General features: G+C 46.4%; 1 protein-coding gene across 6 annotated transcripts in view; it reads left to right on the top strand.

The window, feature by feature from the left end:
• The window catches only part of TACC1 (transforming acidic coiled-coil containing protein 1), an 83,284-nt gene that overhangs the window by 15,317 nt on the left and 47,038 nt on the right, over positions 1 to 20,929 (top strand). For 2 of the 6 annotated variants that reach the window (XM_028152491.2, XM_008146151.3), the window contains exons 1-2: positions 18,259 to 18,768; positions 19,732 to 19,847. The exons of 2 other annotated variants lie outside the window; for them this stretch is intronic. In XM_028152491.2, the coding sequence (XP_028008292.2) occupies positions 18,608 to 18,768; positions 19,732 to 19,847 (277 nt within the window). In that variant the 5' untranslated portion in view covers positions 18,259 to 18,607. Of the gene's footprint in view, positions 1 to 18,258; positions 18,769 to 19,731; positions 19,848 to 20,929 lie in introns of those variants that run through there. 2 more of the 6 variants (XM_028152492.2, XM_028152490.2) reach the window with 1 other exon arrangement.

Below are 20,929 nucleotides of genomic sequence, written 5' to 3'. Positions count from 1 at the left end.
AGCGCTGCCTTCCCGGTAGTCTGGAGGGGAGTGTGGACTGGGGTTTGCGCTTCTCTTTTGCCGTCAGGAGCGTCGCCAGCCGTGGGTTTCCCTCCCACGCGCCTTTCTCCCTCTCCCTCTGTCACATTGCTTCCTTTTTTGGTCAACCTTGAGCTTTCCTCGGCATTCATCACTGGAGGAGGCTCGGGATATGTAAAACACAGCAGCCCCTTGCATTACGCTGTCCATAACGGCTCTGATTCATATGTCAAGTTCAGAGAGAATATGCAGGTCCCGAGGCGTGCCTTGCCCAAACTGAGTCACTCAAGAGATGTTTTTCAATGAGCGGATTTAATTAAAGCGTGGATGCTGAAGATAAAGCAATTCTGAATATCTTACTGAAGAAAAAAAAGTCAACATCTAGAGGGGGAAAAGGAAGATTCCAGCACAATATTTTGACACTTGACTATTCGAGTTAAATAATGTATTTCAATTTGGCTGCTGCTGAGGGAGAGTGAGTTCTGGGAACATCAGAGGCAGCTTTGTACCAAACAGATGTACCAGGAGCGGCGGAATGAGGCTGAGCATGTTGCCACAGGGTCTCCGTGTGCCCATTCCTGGCACCAGCAGCCTGGGGAATGTGTCTACCAGCTGTCATTACTTGAGGCTTACAAAGCATTTAAAATAAAGGGATTATTGAACCAAGAGGCCAGTGACTAATGAAAGTGCCCATCCTGTTGGCTAATCCCAGTGCAGAGGCACATTTTTCTGCATATACTGTCCGCTGATACCGCTGAGCGGACTCTGCCTGACCCTGGGGGAGCCTGCTGGGTGCGCTGCAGGCAGCTAGGTAGAGGCCGCTTCTCCTGCAGCGGCTCCCGTGGCAGCTTTTCATCTGTCTCCCTCCCTGAGGACGCTACGCCTTCTTCAGGATCCTGCCAGAAAGGCCCCAGATTTGTTACAGAAAATGGGAGGGGTCGTGGTTAAAAGTGTAGAGAGATTATCAGGAAACACATAGGATGCTTGGGCCATGTGCCCTGTGCTGAACCAAGTGTTCTCGGGTGGGAGGGATGGGGGGGTTGCTGGCGGAGTGGACGGACTGTTTAGTTAGGCCTGAGTTACTTTCTCTCACCCGTGCATCAGGAGCCACGACATGCCTCCTGCGTGCCCCACACTGGGGATCGAGCCCAGGGTCCTTCAGTCCATAGGCCAATGCTCTAACCACTGAGCAAAACCAGCTAGGGCTTAAAATAGTTTTAAATTTTTATTTATTTTTTTATTATTAGAGAGAGAGAGAAAGGGAGAGATTCGTTGTTTCACTTATTTATGCATTTATTGTTTGATTCTTGTATGTGTCCGGACTGGGGATTGAACCTTCAACATTGGTGCAGTGGGTTGACACTTTAACCAACTGAGCTGCCAGGCCAGGACTAAAATATTTTAAAAACAAACCACGATGTTATTTTTATACAGAAGAATTCTTTGCTTTCTCAAATAGTTCCTGTTGCCTTTTCAAATGAGGTCAATTGGGTGGGGAGAGTTGTGTCTGTTAAGTAAGAAACATTTAAACCTGTGAAGAATTTTTGTGAGTTTATTTGAGACATTCCAACTGTTAACGTAAAAAAAACCATTGAAACCTGTAAAGAATTTTTGTGAGTTTATTTCAGCCAAACTGTCGACATATGCCCGGAAGCAGAACCTCAACAAATTGAGATAATGCTCCGGAGAATGGCGGGTTACATTTGTATTTATACATTGCCATCAAAGGAGGGACATAGGTGGGTTACATGAAATTCATTGGTGATAAATTAAGGAGGTGGGATAAAGCAAAGCGGCGGAGGAGGGGGGGCGGGGGGGAGACGGGAAGGGGTAAGAGGGCAAACCCCTGGGAGTGGATAAAAAGTAAAATGGACACATACTTAGGTGGTTGCAGGAACAATTAACATGATAATGAAGGAATTTGTGGCATCTGTCCTGGCGCTCACCACATTCGGTTGTACCCCAGGGGCTCCAGAAAAAGGGAAGTTACAAGTTACCCAGACATTTCCAGGGTATGTTATCATAGATGCAAAAAGACAGATAGGCTCAGTTAAGGTAAAAATTGACCTTGTCAGTGAAGATACTGGCCTAGGATGTAGTTACTGCCCACCATAACTGCTTTTAGTTGAAGTTTAATTTCAGACCAACCTTTGTGGTTACTTTAGGTCTCTGAGTTTGCAAGACTGCCATGCAGGCCTTCCCTGAGCTTGTCAGGTCAGCATGTGGCCCCTTTCGTCCACACAATGATACTACGTTATCATAGATGCAAAAAGACAATAGGCTCAGTTAAGGTAAAGGTTGGCCTTTGTTAGGGAAGATACCGGCCTAGGACAGGACTACTCACCATAAACTGCTTTTTAATTTAAAGTTTTCATTTCAGGCCATCCTTTGTGGTTACTTAAGTCTCTGATTTTCCAAGGCCGCCACACAGGCTTTCCCTGAGCTTGTCAGGTTAGCATGTGGCCCCTTTTCGTCCACATACCTTTGTTACACATACCGAGCGTACATTCCTTCAGGGTTGGGGAGAAAGCTAGAATTCATGCTTCCCACCCAAGAGTCACGAGTCCTAGTGCGAGCTTTGGTGCTGAGTACTCCCCAGGCGATGCTTAATGACTCAGGAACTCATCTGCTCATTGGAAAACCAGGATACTGGGCCCAGCGCTCTCTGGCAGAGGTCCATTCCAAGGTAAAATTCCTCTGGTCTGAAGAGATCTGGGGTTGATGCTTAGGTTTGGAGTCAGTGACATTACTTGTTGAGAAAACAATTTAAAACAAATACATTCTACTCAGTACTATCGATGCCTTGGCCTGTAGAGCGCGCCTGGGAAGGCACACAGGCATTTCTTTCATTATTGTCAGCTGAATCCAGTGGCGTTGGCAAAGCCACATCCTGGAAACACGCTTTGCCAGAGGCAGGAGTGTTGTCAGCTTGACCTTCAGCCCAGGTGCCAGGGGGTGGGTTTTGTTATTTAAATCCAGCCAAGCACCAGGAATGAATACGACTGGGGCCCACCCAAGAATGCACATAATCTCCTTTGTCTTGACTTTTAGTAAAACTTCCTGTTTTTTGTTGTATAAAATAAACACGCTGTATTGGCTCTTAGTCCCTGCCCCTGTCCCTGTCCCTGTCAGAGGACAGTGGTCCCACCCGGCCCCAGCTTTTTCCTTCCATCTCTGTGTCTATTTCTTTCATTTTCTCAATCCTCAGCAGCCCCTACTCAGGAACCACCGCTCTCTAGCCTTGCTGGACTCAGAAAAGAGAGAAATATTCACATTGGCCAAACAAACAGAAAACACATATTCTATTACTATACTGTGGGGCTAAAAAAAATACTTTTCCTCCCATCTTCTAAATTCTTCTAGTTGAGCTAATAATCAAGTTAACAGAGACGGACTAACAGGAGAAAATCTCATTTTAACACTCGCACATGGGGAATTCACATAAGCACGAAAATTCCAAAGATAGGCAAAATTGGGTACATATGTCATTTTGGGCGAAGGAGTGGGGGTGGGATTTTAGGTGTCAAGAGTGAAAATGGGCGATTTAGAGGTAACTGAGGAAGAGCAGAACACACATGGAGGGCAAGTTCTTGCTTCAATGGGACACAAGGGGTGGTGTAGCCCCTTCCTGTAGCTCTCCCAGCCACCATACTCAATTCAGATTAGGCTGAGGTGAACGTCTGAAGGTGTCCTTTCCATCTGAATCTCTTGGGCAGGCAAGGAGGGTCAAACATTCTTTCTGCATCTTTTATTTCCTAATAACCGCTTAAAATCAACAACCCAAAGAGTAGCTTTAGGGTGGCAAAACTGTAGTCCCCTTCAATGTCATACATGATGAGGTACTGAGAAGAGCAGTAAGGAAAACCTTGCATATAGTAGTTCCATAATACAGCAAAAATAACTTGATGAATTAGGAGTCAATAAGAAAACAACTTCTAAAAACATACTTTGTGGGTAAGTGCTAGAAAAGATCACTAACACCTGTTAGCATTAAAACCAAAGAACAACAATGATGAATTCATTTATAGAATGTGGGTCAGTTGTCATTTTAGCCTTTGAATTGGGAAAGTACTCGTTTATTGTACAGCATTTCTGGACTTATAAAATCATATTATCTTCTCCCCAAAGAAGATAATATTCTTCCTATAATGCCCAAATCCATTCTGCCTGGGAGACTTGGCCTTTGTGGGCACCTAAGTGTTGGCTCCCTGTGCCATTCAGCTTTTTTGCCCACACCTATCATCTTTAAAAATGCAACCGCCTAATTTCCAGAAAGGCAGTATTACACCTGAAGACATTTCAATAGGGAGAAAGGTGGGCTTATCTTGTTTTCAGGAGAGTTATTGGAAGATTAAAGCCCTCGATGTGCGGGCAGGCTGAATAGCCACCTCAGACTGTGAGTCAAGAAAAGTTGAATGTCTATAAGGAAAAGGGGACAGAGGATGGGGCTATCCAGAGGGAAGGGCTACACAGCACTGAGCCAAAGGGTACTGGGTCCATGAAGGCCGCAAAAATACACTTAGGACAGTGAAACAAGGAAGGGCGACGCCTAGGCTGGGCTGCTTTGGCTCACTGCGAAGTGAGACAAAACGGGGCCTTGGAGACAAGTTCAGGGGGTTAGTCCCAGATGAGTTGCTGCTGCCCATTGCTCCCCTGGTTGCAAGTCTCATGGGGTCCCTTAGAGGTGCCTGTGGGGGAAGAAGAGGGGGAAGGGAATGGCATGGGCATGCTCCTTGGAGGGAGAGGGCACACTGGGTCCTTTGTCCTAAGTGTATTTATCTCTCTTGCAGGTGGAAATCTTAGGGGAGATCTGGGGGGGGGGGGGGCGGTGGGAGGGGGACGAGGTTCTCAATAGAATATTCATCAGCTCTCCAGGTGTGCTTTTTCCAGGGTCATGGTCTGCACTGATTGGTTGGTGTCAGGCAGGGGGTCATTAGTCACTACAGCTGGTCCTGAGGCAGCCACAGTGTCACTTGTCTGGTTTTTCTACTTTTCTGGGCCTGGACCTGAAATACAGCTGAGGCCTAGATGTTATCTTTAGGGAGGAAAAGGTCAGGGGGTCTAAATCACCTAACCAGTGATACGATAGGGGAGGATAGATTACCCTGGGGGAGAGGCTCTTGTTTTCCCAATTTTGCCCCTTCTAGGCATCTGGGGCTTTCTGCCCTGGTGCCTTTCTGTATCTGGCCCATCATCCTTGCTCTGCTCATGTCTAACAGTTACATTATTGGTGGAAGTGGAGTGCTTAGGGTGCCTCGGGGAAAAGAATTTCCTGAGGCCTCCACGGGAGGATGGGTTTTCGTGGAAAAGTTTTATTGATGATGTAAAACTAATGGAGTTCCCCACCAAGGTCCCATCCCACCATGGAAAAAGTCCAATCTTGTCTCTAGTAGGGCCAGGATTAAGGCCACTGCCCAGAGTTTCTGTTCAATATATTTTTTTAAAATATATTTTTATTGATTTCAGAGAGGAAGGGAGAGGGAGAGAGAGAGAAACATCAGTGATGAGAGAGAATCATCAATTGGCTGCCTCCTGCCCACCCTCCACTGGGAATCAAGTCCACAACCCTGGCATGTGCCCTTGACCGGGATTGAACCCAGGACCCTTCAGTCCGCAGGCCAGCACTCTATCCACTGAGCCAAACCAGCTAGGGTGTTTCTGTTCCATATTAAAGTCCAGTCCAGTCCAGCATCTGGGCAGCTTAGCTTGTGTTCCCAGCGGCAGTCTATTGCCCGTGGGGTCCACATGGCATGGACCAGGTGGCTGCTTAAGGCCACATGGCAGGCAAGCGCATGGGTGAGTGCAGGTCATGAACAAGAGAGCACGAGAATGAGCAAGCAGGGGAGAGAGAGAACCTGTTTGGGGATCTTAACCTTCCCAGGGTTCGCAGGCTGGCAGTGGCTCCACCCTTCTAGCCAATCCACTGTGCCCCAGGCTAGACTGACAGGCTAGCACCTTCCCTACATTGTCCTGACTTCACTGCTCATGTGCTCATTTCCCCCTTTGTTTGATCCCTTCCCCCAGGGATCTGCAGGGAGTGGACACCTGGGGAGCATGAAGCTGTAGCTTCCTGGTGAAGCTGCCCAAATGACCATGCTTATGATGTCCGCCTTCCCTTTGCTTCCTTTTCTTTATTAATATTAATAGCCTAGCCAAGTATGGCCATAACAGTTAGACCGCCTCATCCACATTGCAGGTTTGAGTCTCATGGTTGGGGGAATTTTGGCTTTAGGAAAAGGACACCACTGGGATAATAAGACGAATTTTTGAAGGAAACCAAATATAATCCTCACAATGATGTGGAATGAAATTAGGGCAGGTTCTTCCTATATCATTACCTCAGGGAATTTAGATGCTGAAGCGCTCCCCAAAAAAGTTATATAGTTAATGCTGCAACAAAGAGACCTAACGGTACAATAGTGCAAAGAAGATGGGCTTTTATTTACCTCCCACTGAATAGCCATCCGTTGGTGGTTAGTCAGCAGGCTGTTCTGCTCCACCAGGTCAGCCTGGCCTGGCCCCATTTGTCTTGCTGCTTCACCGTCTCCCAAGTGTGGTCCTTGTAGGGCAGGACAAATTTCCCCTTATTCCCTCCCAGACTCTTTGGCTGGTCTAGTAACCTACTACAGATCAACAAGAGAAAAACAAATTTAATTTTGTTTATATGGGATATGCATAAAAATATGAGATCCAAAGGTAGTCAGGCAAATTGAGGCCTATATGCCACCCCTAAGGAATGGGATGGGGTCTGGGACTTCAAAGGAAAGGAGGGTAACTCACAGGCAGAGAGATGAGCAGATATTTGGTAATTAGACGTTCGCCCTGCCACACGGGTATCTCATATAATAGCTCTCTTTTTGAGACAGGCGCCCTACAGGTAGTTAAGGAAGAGGTAAATGTTTTCCTTAAGTCTCCTTGGTCTTTTTTTTTTTTTTTTTTTTTTTTTTTTAAATATATTTTATTGATTTTCTACAGAGAGGAAAGGAGAGGGACAGAGAGCTAGAAACATCGATGAGAGAGAGACATCGACCAGCTGCCTCCTGCACACCTCCTACTGGGGATGTGCCCGCAACCAATGTACATGCCCTTGACCGGAATCGAACCTGGGACCCTTCAGTCTGCAGACCGACGCTCTATCCACTGAGCCAAACCGGTTTCGGCTCCTTGGTCTTGATTGACTTTAGTTCAAAGTAATCCACCTGCCACAGTGGCACACTTTGGGGTGGCGTATTCTGCGCCCCTTCATCCTCATCCGCACAACAGAAGCTGGCTCACCCCCAACCTATGGGATGGGGGAAGGAGAGTTGCGAGACACGCAGTTTTCTTTTTTAAAACATTGCCCCGAAGTTGCATGTACCATTGGCTCACATCCCACAGGTCCGAACTGAGTCACAAGGCCACACCTAGCCACAGAGAAGGGGTCTAGTTGGGAAATACGGCTCCAGCTGGGTGGCCATGTGTCCAGCAAAAACTCAGGGGGTTCTTTCCCTGGAAGAATAAGGAAATAATGGGTGTGGGGGGATTAGACTCTACCATGGTGGTCTTGTGGAAATTCAGAGGATGAGGGTGCGGAAGGCACACAGGGCTAAAGGAGCATTGCAGTTTTTCTTCTGTATCTTAGAGAGAGTGTGTGTGTGAGTGTGTGTATTCACTGGTACAAAGGAATAGAGCTCTGCGTTCTGTTTCACAATTCATGGAGGAGGTATCTTTTGATAATTTTATCAAGTTTCCAGCGGTTAACATTTTTCATTTCCTCTAGAAAGATAGAAGAGGTCAGTGTGACCCCTACCCTCACTTACCAAGTTGAAGCCAGCTGCACTGCTCCTGAGACAGAGGGGTCTCTCTTGCCCTCTAGGCCAGGCTCAGGCTGAATTTACCGCGAAGCTAATGGGGAGTAAACTTCAGGACCCCTCACTTGCCTAGGTCCTCTCCGAGGTCTCCAGAGGAGCCCCAGCATTGTGCTCATGAGGTTCTTCAGGATTTATCTTAAAAAGAGCTCCCATTTTTAGGGCTCTCCAGGCAAATGCCTCTGAATAAAATGGGTGGGCATTTTAGACACCAGCAGGTCACTTAGATTCACAGGCTGACCACTGGACATTCCTTTCCACTCGCTGCGTGTCACCCAAGCTTGCTGCTGCTTGTATTAATTTCTGGCAGGTCTGGCTTCTCTGTGTAAGAGCCCCTTCATTTAGAACTTCCTTGTGGCTGTTAGAAAAAAGAGAATCTTCTGCTTGTTCCACTTTCAGATTAGAAAATTAATCTTTTATCGGCCTAAAGCATTATTCCTGGAGTGGAGTTTGTATGTAGGGAAGAGGAGGTGGAGAGATGGATGCGAATATGCACACACACATAATTGTGCATCTAATTTCAAGGAGGTTATGATCTTCTGAGATCCTTCTTTGCTCACCCAGATCAGGAGCCCCTCCTCCAGAAGCTGAAAATGTAGCCAACCTGACCAGTCCATAATAATACCTTCCTTGTGAGACTATGGGGCAAGAGGATGGGGATTAAATGGAAAGCACTTAGCGTAGTGTCTGATGCCAAGTAAGCAGTTATAATTATTCATTTCTCTGTTGGGGTATGGATGATGGGACTAGTTTTTTGTTTGTTTGTTTGTTTTGTTTGTTTGTTTTTGTTTTTTTAATCCTCACCCGAAGGTATTTTTCCATTGATTTTTAGAGAGAGGGAAAGACAGAGAGAAACATTGATGTGAAAGAGACACATCGATTGGTTGCCTCCTGCACAGGCCCTGATCACGGCCTGGGCAGGGATGGAGCCTGCAACCAAGGTACATGCCCTTGACCGGAATCGAACCCAGGACCCTTCAGGCTACAGGCCGACGTTTTATCCACTGAGCCAAACTGGCTAGGGCAAGTTTTCATGAGGTCCTTAGGATAGAACAATCTCAGCTTTTGGTTGCTGCTATTTTCCACAGCCTGTTGATTTGCCCCTTAATTTGAAGGCAAACATTTAAAAACCTATTCTTCTTATGTAGCCAAATCTGCAGTCTTTATTTTGTGTGTGATTTCATTAATTACTTCAAAGTATGGACAGTTATCCTTCCAACAGAGCTTTGACAGATTCTGTTGCTTCTAGATTGTTTTCTGCCCATGGTTTGATTTTTACTATTTAGCCATCTAATCCATCTGGAATTTTTCTTAGTATAAACTCTGAGCTAAGGGTTTATTTTAACTTGATCTTTTTCCCCATTGCCAAAGGTTGGTGAAAGAACATCCAAACCTATAGAAAATGTTTATAAGACTTTATTTGAGCCAACATTTTGAGAACATGACCGGAAGCAAGGTCTCAACGGATTGAGAAAATGCTCCAGAGAATGGCAATTCTGCAGTTCTTTTTCTGCAGGTTACATGAAATCCATTGGTGGCAGATTAAGCGGGGGTGGAAGAAAGCAAAGGGGAAATCTCTAGGATTGGGTAAAAAGCAAAATGGAGAAACACATTTTTTTTTTTTACATTGGTGGGTAGAGGATAGTTAACATTTACAGTCAATGGAGATGGTGTACAGGCAGCAAGATAAAGAGTTTCATGGTCTCCTCCTCTGGTGGTCTTATGCTCTGGTGCCTTCAGTTGTCTGGAAAAGAAAATTATTCTAGCCTTCACCAGTATTACTCTCAGTGGTTAGAGCACTGGCCTGCCCACAGAACGGTGTGGGTTTGATTCCTGGTCATGGGCAGGTACCTCAGTTGCAGGTTTGCTCCTGCCCCTGGTTGGGGCACGTGCAGGCGGCAACCAGTCAATGTGCCTCTCTCACATCGATGTTTTTCTCTCTCTCTCACTCCCTCCCTCTCTTCAACTCTCTCTGAAAAGCAATGGAAAAAATATCCTCGGGTGAGAATTAACAACAACAACAAAATCATTCTAAACTTTCAAAGGTATGGTATCCTAGATGCATAAGAACAATAGACAGGGCTCGCTTAAGGTAAAGATTTGACCTTTGCTAAGGAAGCTATGGGCCTTGGACTTGACTACCTGCCATAACTGCCCAGTTAGGAATTTGGGATCAGCCCAGCCTATGTGATTGCTTTCTATCACTGAGCTTGTCAGGCCTGCCATGTGGCCTCCCTGAGCTTGTCAGGTTTATTACATAACCTCCCTTTCATTCACACACCCCATTATTCTTCAACCATTTTATTAAATAATCTTTCCTTCCCAACTGCATTGTAACATTTTAAAAAATCATATGATAAATTCCTATTTCTTATAAGGTCTTTTTCTGGGCTTTCTGTTCTGTTTTACAAAACAAGGATATGCCTATTTTTGCATAAACATGTCAATATCTTGTAGACCTAATCCCATTCTTGACTCTTTTAAATATTGACAAATCCTAAGAAAATTCCCTAAGAATTTTGAATGAAACTTGCATTAGACCTATAAATTAATGGTGCAGTATTGCTGCCATCTTTACAATATTTAGTTTTACTAACTAGGAACAGTGTGATATCTGATGCATTTATTCAGCTAGTTGGTTTAGCTTATACTTATTGGTGAGTAAATGACTGATGTTTTAATATTTGAAGTTTTAAAACAGACACAAAGGAAACAGGTTTCCCCTCTCCCCACTTTGTACTATAACAGAGAACTAAAAGGACATATTTTCCTTCCATTTTCACTCGTAGTTTCAGAACCAAAAAATGGCAGTTAACCTTTCACTCTAAACAGATGAAAGCTGGAAGTCACAGAAGGCTGTGTATCATGTCATGGAATTTGCTTCCTAGTTTCCCATCTTTTTATCTCCTAGAAACACAGGCAGATTATTCATCACAAATACACGAGTTACAGTAATGAAATGCCCCCAACTCCCCAGAGTGAGGATTGAGGCAGAGTGTGTGTCTCAATTATTTTGGAAATCTTTCTATGGTTTTATTCTTTCTCCTGGTGGACACTTCTCCTCACATCCTCCTATCAGTGAATCCCTGCTGCCCTTTCCAAGTGTCCTCCCAATCCGTCACCTTCTAACGTCTCAGTGATAGTGTTTCACACATTGACTATGGGACATGCACTTACTAGGATAGTGGGTAGAATATTGGCTCTCAGGATGATCTCAGAAAATCTGGGCCATGTGATCAATGTTCCTCTAGTCTTCCAGAGACATTGTTTGGGAGATTTATTTTATTTTGGAGGCAGGGTAGAGGAGAGGGAATAAAATGGCTGCAAGATAAGGAATATTATTCTGTTTCTAATTCCTGAATTCCTTCAACCTCTTTAACTCAAGCCTTAGATTCCACCACCCCAGAAGCCAGGTAAATGAAGTAAAGTAGACCTCTCCAATTTGGAATAATATTCATTGTGAGAAACTGAAATTCATAAGCAAGTTAGAAAGGGTTCTTGTCTGAGGCTTTCCATATCTAGGAGGGCTCACTTTTCTCATTGCCTAGTGGGCTGAAAAGGAATGTAAGCTCAACAGAGAAAACAAAATGTGCTAAATCCTTAACAGTTATTTTTACCAGAGGAGATACCTGTTTAACTGGCTCTGTAACTGCAGTGTTGTTTGGCAGGAAAAACCAAACTTATATTCTACTGGAATAGGAGGTATTTCTAAATGTAAAGATTGGGGGGAACCAGGCCTGCAGGGGAGGACAGTTGGGGGGGACCAGGCTGGCAGAGGAGGGCAGTTGGGGGAGACCAGGCCTACAGGGAAGGGCAGTTGGGGGTGGGGGACCAGGCCTGCAGGGGAGGGCAGTTGGAGGGCAGTCGGGTGGATCTTTTGTGTTTGTTTTTGGTTTGCTTGTTTTCAACTTCAGATTTGCGGTAGTTGGTGGGAAGAATGAGGAATAGTGTTAGGGTTATTTTCCTCACGTAGCATGGCCAGACCGACCTAATTCTGTTTATATCTTTTGTCCTCAACAATTGTTTCTCTAATACTGTTACACTCCAGGGTAGAGAACTATCATGAATTTTCTTATCAAGTCAGTAAACATATCGTCATGATATTTGATGGGAATAGAGAGAACCTCATAAAGTGGCTCTAAAGCAACACCAGTTTAGTGTAAACATCATAAAATATATGCCTCCACCCCACCCCCACCCCGACTTCTCTGAAGGCTGACACAATATAATTCTGATATGTGGCAGGTCTGCTCTAGGTTTCATTGTGACATAGGTTAAATGGCATACTTTCTGGGGAAATAAAACTTTACTTTTTTTTTTTAAATATATTTTATTGATTTTTTCACAGAGAGGAAGGGAGAGGAGGGATAGAGAGCTAGAAACATCGATGAGAGAGAGACATTGACCAGCTGCCTCCTGCACATCCCCCCGGGGGATGTGCCCGCAACCAATGTACATGCCCTTGACTGGAATCGAACCTGGGACCTTTCAGTCCGCAGAATGACGCTCTATCCACTGAGCCAAACCGGTTTCGGCATAAAACTTTACTTTTTGATACAGAACAAAATACATTCGAGGGTGTATCTGACAAGAGTTGTTCACCAGAGAAAAACCTGAACAAAGGTCTTTGAGCAGGCCCCAGGTGGGGAGCTGGGCCAAGTCTTTATTAATTAGTTAATTAATTAATTATTATCATTATTATTTTGGCTTTAACAACTAAATTTATTTTCTCACAGATCTGGAGGTTGGAAGTCCAAAGTCAAGGTGTCGTTGGCCAAGTATTTAGTGGATGCAATCTGGTTCCTTTTATTCTTTCTGGCACTTTGAAAGAGTACTGATTAGCTATGGACACAAATCTGGCTTTTCTCTTTTAAAAATTAGGAGGTTCTCTTTATAATTTTCAATGTAAACGTGTAGTACAGTGGTTCTCAACCTTTTTAATGTCGCGACCCTTTAATACAGTTCCTCATGTTGTGGTGACCCCCAACCATAAAATTATTTTCGTTGCTACTTCATAACTGTAATTTTGCTACTGTTAATGAATCATAATGTAAATATCTGTGTTTTCTGATGGTCTTAGGCTCTACAGCTAGCAGGGTCGCCTAAGACTGTAATACAAAGGCCCTGATTTGGGTGTGTTTAGGTAGTGGAGTGAAGATTCTATAGGGGATAACATCAGATCTTGCAAGGTTAAGACTATAATGTTAACACAGTGGAATATGGTCAGATGCTGTTATTGACAATGTTGTCTTGCACAGACATCAGCATGCTCTTGCCTAGTTAGACTGAGGTAGGTAAGGAAAGCAGGCTTTCTATGGACAATGCCTGTTTTCCACTGAGGGAGAGAGGGAGGTATCCTAGTTGTGATTTTGCAGCTGGTACCCCATAAGCAGGAAGCAGGACTGTAGTAGCAACAACAATTTTCAAGGAATGTCTAACCAATGGAATCACTAGCTCCAGGGTATTCTGCTTTCCGGCAGTTTGATATAGTGCAGAGAGTACTGAACGGCAGGAGGCAAGGTTCTAGATTCAGCGGTGGTGTTAAATAGCTGTGTGACTCCTGGCAGGTGGTTGCCCTTTCTGGTTCAGCCAGCAAACAGAATGAGAAAACATGCCCTGCTACATGAGAGAATGATTATAGGGGTCAAATGAAACTTTATTGATATAAGGTACTACCTTTAAAAAATATATTTTTATTGATTTCAGAGATGAAGGGAGAAGGAAAGAGTGCAACATCAATAATAAGAGGGAATCAATGATTGGTTGCCTCTAGCACACCTCCTTCTGGGAATTGAGCTGCAACCAGGGCATGTGCCCTGATTGGGAATCGAACCGTGACCTCTTGGTTCATAGGTTGACGGTCAACCACTGAGCAACACTCGCTGGGCCATAGAAGGTCCTATTATCATTAAATCTTAGAGACCTTCATTTAAATATTCAGGAGGAAAAAAGCTAAGGATTGAGGGCGTTTAGCTTGGTGAGTGGGAGAAGACATTCAGTGATCAGGTTGACGGAGGAACCGCAGACAGGGAGTGCCCCACCACATCTTGGAAACTTCATGCAGTGAAGAGGTGGCTTTCGAAAAAGCAGATTGGGGGAGTGGGAGATGGTCCATTGCGGTTCCATAGAGGCACGTCATCCTAGTTGCCATTGGTCATTTCAATTTCGTACCCGCCAGTGCTTTTCAATTATTCTCGTACCTTCAGAGCTGCCCAGTGACTTTGGTTACCTCATCAATCTGACGTTCAATCTCAGTCGAAGTAAATGTGTCGTTTGCTCATCAAATTCTTAAGTTGTTAGAAAATACAGATAAGTTGACTGGTTTGTCTGTCGGCCTGACCTTCCTGGTATCTCAGTGGCTCTTTTATCTCTGTGACTCCTTAGTGTCATCCTGACCCTGTCCTCCCTCCTTGCCTCCTTCACTCCCTCCACGTCATCTCACAGATGCCTTCTCATTTCACAGGCTGGCTGTCTGGAACGCCATTTTCTTAGCAGGAGGTTTTTCCTTCCATTTTAAAGTGTTCCCCTTGTGCTTGGCTTGCTTACAGCACTGACACTTAGTGAACAAATGGAGTGAAAGCAAGATAAGGACACTCATTCCAGTTTTGCTTCCTTTGCCCTGTGGGGAGAAGCTGTCCCCTTCTCGAGGCGGTTTGGGAGCAGGGAAAGTAGCAGTTGCAGAGCCCCCAGGTTGCTGCCAGAATGAGTTTCTAAATGAAATGTTACTTGCTCAAAAGCCCGATGACTTCACTGTGTCCTTCCAGGCTCCGTGGGCCACTCAGGCGCACAGGTAAATGGCTTTTGTTTGTCATGCACCATGTTGGCGTCCACAAAGTTTTAAACAACTTAAATTAGTGAGAACGTTAAAGATTGGAGGCTTTTTATGAAACCCAGGATTTTGGTTTCTCTTGGAAAATTGTTCAGTGGCAACGCTGGGCACCAGGAACTGGGTAGGGCTGCCCCTTAAACAAGGCAGTGTTTTCCAGGTAGCACAGCTACCACCCAGGCCTTGTCACTCCCTTATATTATAAAGGTAGGTACTTGTGTTTGCTCCCCCCACTCCAGGATCAAGTTCAGACTCCTTAACCGGTATACAGGATCCTTCCCAACTAGGCCCTGTCCCGCCTCTGCCCCTCACCTCCTGCCACGTTCCCACAGGCATTCTCACAGTAGTTATGCTGCTAAATGGATAGCTATGTGCCTGTTTGAACTGACTTACATATATATATATTTTACCTCAAAGACCCATTTCCCAGATCCTTCCGGAGCATCCATTAGCTGCAAAGTCTGTGCCTGGCCTGGCTACCATTTTCGTGTGCTTGAAGGAAGTTACCTTTTAGATTTCCATGGTGTGTTGGTCCAGAGCTTCTGTGAAGGGCAGGAAGCAGAGGAAGGAAGAGAACAGATGGGGTCCTTTCTGTGCTTATGGTCATGTATTTGCAAACATTTCGTTCCATGAAGTTGAGGATGTAGCAGCAAAATGATTGTTTACTTTGGTTGGAATGCCTGTTGTCAAATATTGCCCACTTTCCCAGAATTACAAGAAAATTCACATATCAGTCTCCTTATTTGTACTTCTAGACCAGTGGTTCTCAACCTTTCTAATGCTGCGACCCTTTAATACAGTTCCTCATGTTGTGGTGTCCCCCAACCATAAAATTATTTTCGTTGCTACTTCATAACTGTCATTTTGCTACTGTTATGAATCGTAATGTAAATATCTGTGTTTTTTACATGTAAATATCTGTGTTTTTTACCCTGCTAGCGGTTCTCAACCCACAGGATGAGAACCGCTGCTATAGAGCCTAAGATCATCGGAAAACACAGATATTTACATTACGATTCATAACAATAGCAAAATTACAGTTATGAAGTAGCAATGAAAATAATTTTATGGTTGGGGGTCACCACAACATGGGGAACTGTATTAAAGGGTCGTGGCATTAGAAAAGTTGAGAACCACTGTTCTAGACAATAAAATCAATTTGAACTATGGAGCAGTTGCTTTATTGCTGTCCACATTGAGTGCAGGAGCTTCCAGAGGAGTGATTTTTCAGACACTGAGCATTTGCTTCTCCGGTTTCAAGAAACTGCTGTATAGGCCAGGCTTTATCTTATTGGGGCCATCACTTGTCCCAGGTTCTGTTCTGTGCTGGTTCAAAACCTTGATTTCTTCAGGAGGAGTCAGGTTTTAGGAATTTGTCACGCTAGCCAAACTCATATGTCTATTAGTAAACTAGAATATTCCTTTTCTGCACATTTATTAAACACTTACGGAATGTGTGGCCATCCTAATTTCTGGGGAAACAAAAATGAATCATAAATCCAATGTGGTTGGTCCCTGCCACTTAAAGCTTATGGTGCAGAAGTGGGACAGAGAAGTAAACAAATATATTATATATAGTATGCTAAGTGTAGGGTGACCTTACATCCTTGGGATGCCCTGGTCTATGTCTGTTGTCCTGGTATAACTATTTATAGTGCCTCCTTTCAAAACGACCTAAGGGCCACAGTAAGTCTTTCTGGATGTTTGGGGAATAGAGATGGTAAAAAGGATGGAGAAATCAGCATGCTTTCCCAGAACCGGTGCGGAAGTTCAGGCAGTCAAGGTCAGAGAGCTGAAGGTGGAGGAAGCGGGGAGGACTGTGCAAAACTGCAGGCAAAAGGGATATTGTTCCGGAGGAAGCAATTAGTTGGTTCAAACTAGTCATTTTCCCCAAAATTTATCCTGTGAAATTCCCCGGGACACTTGGTAAAAATACGGACTTCCAGATCCTGCCAGCATCTTGAATTTGTGCTTTTAAAGAAGTGCCCCAGATGATTCTTGGACATAGCAAAGGATCAGAACCTATTCTCTACCAGTTATGGCTAGGAATACAAAAGGCTGGGAATGGGGAGTGGCAGAAGCAGCAAGACTAGAGTACAAGTCACAGGTCAGCCAGGCAGTGACCCGGGTAAGAAAAACCCATGGTAGAACCAGTTGGGAGACATTGCTGAGTAAAGAAAAAAATTTGAGAACTATTCAGGAGGAAGAATGAACAGGACCTAGGCGGTGCCAGTTACTCATTTACATGGGATACTGTTATTTCCAGGCAGCAAAAACACTTGTGTTAAATACAGGAACCGGGGGAACCTTATAATTGAAAGGTTTATGTGGTGTACCATAAACCTAAAAATACAGTTGGATAGTGTTGTGGTATATTCATGTGAACCTAAAAAAAAAAAAAAAAGACTCCTGCTCACTTCACATCTTCACAGTCTCCAGAACACTCACGACAGTTGTGTTTATCTCTGGGAAGACGCTGGATAAATTCTATACCCATCCTGACACCCCCAACCCTTTCATCTAGACTTCGGGCAAACCCCTGCCCTTCTTGCCCCCCCCCCCCCCATCTTGCATTATTTTTGCTTCAACAGTCATGATTCATCAACAAAGATTTGTTCCTAAGTTCTGGAGCTGCTGTCTCTGTGGGAACCTGCAACCCACCTCACAGATGCACCATAACCCTGGGAAATTATAACAGCACAAGAGCCTGGTGTTTGAGGGAGCACTGGTGAGGAGCCAAACCTAAACGGTAAACGAAGAAGTCCTCGGAGAGTTCTGCCTTCCAACATGAAGAGGGTTTTTATTTTGAAGGCTGCCTTCGGCCCGGGCCCATGGGCATACTCTGGAGCAGCAAGCGAAGTCAGAAAGCCAAGACTTGGAAGTTATGAAAGGAACGCCTCCAAAGGAGGATGGGAAACCGATCAGGCTATAATTTCACAGGGTGATCCAGCACCCTTCACCCAAGACCTGGCCACAAAGCGTCCACGAGTGCGGTTTGGGGAGGGGCAAAGCATCTAAGTTTCCAGTCCCTGGCTACGCTTCCAGCATTGCTGACGGATGATCCAAATCCTGGGGGTGACAGGGTCGAAGGTGAACAGGCTGAAATCTTCCACGCTGTCAGTATCAGGGAGGGAAAACGCCAGCCTACAGCGGTCCTCAAAGTTTTTTTGATAAGGGGCTTAACTTCGGTGCGATCCCTCATCAGCAACGCCCTTAAGTCACCGTGGCGAGATGAAAATATAAAAATAAAAAGGGAAGGAGGGGAAGGTCCGGCGTGCGCGGACCCAGAAAAATGGATCTTCCCAGTTCCTGACGCCGACGGAGCCCTTTGGGTGCCGGGGTCCTCCGCCCGCAGCCCCCAGTCTCAGACGGGAAGCCCCCGGCCCGCAGTGCGGACGCGACCAGCGTGGCGCCGCGGCGGGGGGGTCCGGCGGGCGCGCTGCAGACATCAAAGCGCTGCCGCCGCGGCCGCCACCCCCCTCGCGCGCGCGCAAGTAGTACGGTCCGAGGGGGCGGCTCCTGGGGCGCGGCTCCCGCGGCAGCTGATGCGCACCGCGCCGGCGGGGAAGCGGGACCTGGGATCCCGAGCCCCCGAGGACCCGAGCTGCCGGGCGTCGCGGGCCGGGGCCCTGAGGAGGCCCCAGGACAAGCATCTTCCCGGAGGGAGTCGCCGGGCGCAGGGGGGCGCCGCGGCCGCCCCATTTGGGAAGGAGGACTAGGAGGAAGCGGCGCTGCCTGCCGGTCAAGAGGAAGCGCTTCCACCCCCCGGCCCCGACGGCGCTCGTTTAACCACATCCGCGCCTCCGCTGGAAACGCTTAACGGCGCCTGTCACCGTTTCCCTCCATTTTGAAAGGGGGGAAAAAAGGCTCTCCCGTTCCCCTACTCTTAGGAGCTGGAGCCGGACGATCCGCGCTCATGGCGTTCAGCCCTTGGCAGATCCTGTCCCCCGTGCAGTGGGCGAAATGGACGTGGTCCGCGGTGCGCGGCGGGGGCGCCGGAGACGACGAGGCCGGAGGGCCCGAGGGCGACCCCGAGGAGGAGGACTCGCAAGCCGAGACCAAATCCTTGAGTTTCAGGCAAGTACACGCATCCCTGCCGAGATGCAGACGTGCTGCCATCCACCCATCCATTCATCCACCCATCCGTCCGTGGCTCACTCCGTGTGCGTGTGTGTGGTCGCCCACCCGCGTAACCATGTTCATGGCAATGCTACGTCCCTGCCTGTAACCAGGTCCCCGCTGTGCATTCGGAAGTTCAAGATGTTCTGTCCTCCCGTGTGTTTTTCTTTCTCCCCTTTTCAAATATGAGCTTTCTGAGCCTAACCCAGAATCTGCAGTCTCTCCGCACCCCGGTCTGCCTCCGTCACCTTCTCTAAGCTTCCATCTCCCGGCCCCCCCGGCCCTAAGCGCGCGCGTGCACACACACACACACACACACACACACACACACACACACACACTCACCGTGTCATTGATCACACCCGGTGACCCCACTGTGTCCCCAAAATGCGGTCTTGGTAAAGAAGGTCGCGTGATGACAGGCCCCTGGCAGCTGGTGAGAAATGGTGGTCTCTGCTGCGCTGTCACTCGTGTGATTGCAGAAGGCAGGTGACAGCGTCCTCCGCCTCCGGGCCGAGTGAGTTAAAGCAGGTAGAGGAGAGGCCTGCCGGAGAGAAAGGCATCGTGGCGAGAATTGGCTTCATTTTTTAGGGGGAGGGGGCAATCTTAATTTTTTTAAGGCTCTGGGAAAGGGCTCTTGTGAGAAAAGGAGTCTGTTGAAAAGAGCTTTTATTCCTGGGTCAGAGGGAAGGAGGAGGACATCAAAATAAAGGGTGCTGGATTGAAAAGCTCCGAAGAATGGTGGCGAATTCAGGGAGACAGGATGCAAAACCCGCAGCATTGCTTGTGGCCAGTCGGTGCGGAGGACCAGTGGAGTTGTAAGGTTAGGCAAAAATCCTGGACGTTAGCCGTTTGCTAGATTATAAAGGCTGTCGGAAATACCGTTGAAAGTGGTAATTCCTCATTTTTCCCCCTTGGCAGCTCGGATTCTGAAGGTAATTTTGAGACACCTGAAGTTGAAACACCCGTCAAGACACCTCTCAAGGATGGCTGTGACTCATCACTCGGATTAGCAGGACCTGTGGCCAAAACCCAAGGTAAGGAAAGACTTCCATTGTCTGCCTCTTCTCTTTTAAAGTTTTGAAAATGTAAATGAGGGAGGGAAAAGTATTGATTTAGGGCCATTAAAAAAAAAAAGGTTTGGATTGCCTCCTCATTGTGTAAGAGCTGTTTTAAAGCTCCCGGTTTATTTGAAATGTTTGTTTTTTTAGGGTCCTCGTAGTCTTGAGAGGCTTTCTTCCCCAAGTAGTTTGTACATTTGTAGTATGAGATCGTCATCATCAAAACCTCCCTGCTGGGCCCTTCCCCTCGGCCCCTAAAAAAAACAAAAATGTGTGTAGGAATGCAGTGGTGGACGCAGGTTTAGATTTGACTTCACACATTTCCCAGGCTGAGTAGCTTTCTACAGGGTGTGGCTGGAGACAAAAATTATAGGTGAGCGTTGACATTTTGTAGATAAGGAGGAATCCTAAGAGGCTGTTTCAAAATTGCTCTTCCTCACACAGGAATGGTGGTAGAGCCTGTCCTTCATCTACAAAAGCTTCTGCTGTTCCACTTCATTAGTAGAAATCTTTTTTGCCACATGGCCAGTTTGGTGTTAAAATTTCACCTGTCTTAATAGAATTCATTTGTCTGTTCAGTAGAGTGCACTGTGATTCAGCAGTGGAAAACGTTCCGCTCTCACCCTCTAACACCACAGAGGGCCATGGCCCTTTTAAAGGCTCAGTGAAATATACACGTCAGCTTGTCTTAAGTATTATGGAGAAAAAAGTGACGTGGGGAAAGAGGCATAGGGTATATGGGGAGGGGGTAGGAGATGCTGAAGGGTAATTAGATGGAGGTTTAATGATTAAGGAGACTTAGCAGAGCCTTGAAGAAAGATTGAGGGAACAGCCTTGCAGATCCCTGGGGAGAGAACCCTTCCAGCAGAGGGAATGGCATCTGCAAAGGTCTGAGACAGGGCCAGCCTTGACAGAGTGGGGCCCGTGGTGGGAGGGTGGCAGTGTGGCCTCATGTTGGGAACCAGTGGAGGGGAGACAGTGTGGCTGGGGTGGAGTGACGAGGCAGAGAGCAGTAGTTGCTGAAGTCAGCCAGGTAAGGGGCGGTGTGGATCATATTG

Source organism: Eptesicus fuscus, chromosome 8 (genome assembly GCF_027574615.1).
Source record: "Eptesicus fuscus isolate TK198812 chromosome 8, DD_ASM_mEF_20220401, whole genome shotgun sequence".
In the NCBI taxonomy this organism is placed as follows: Eukaryota; Metazoa; Chordata; class Mammalia; order Chiroptera; family Vespertilionidae; genus Eptesicus; species Eptesicus fuscus.
Note: the sequence above shows the minus strand (reverse complement) of the source record. Positions and strands in the feature narration are given on the sequence as shown.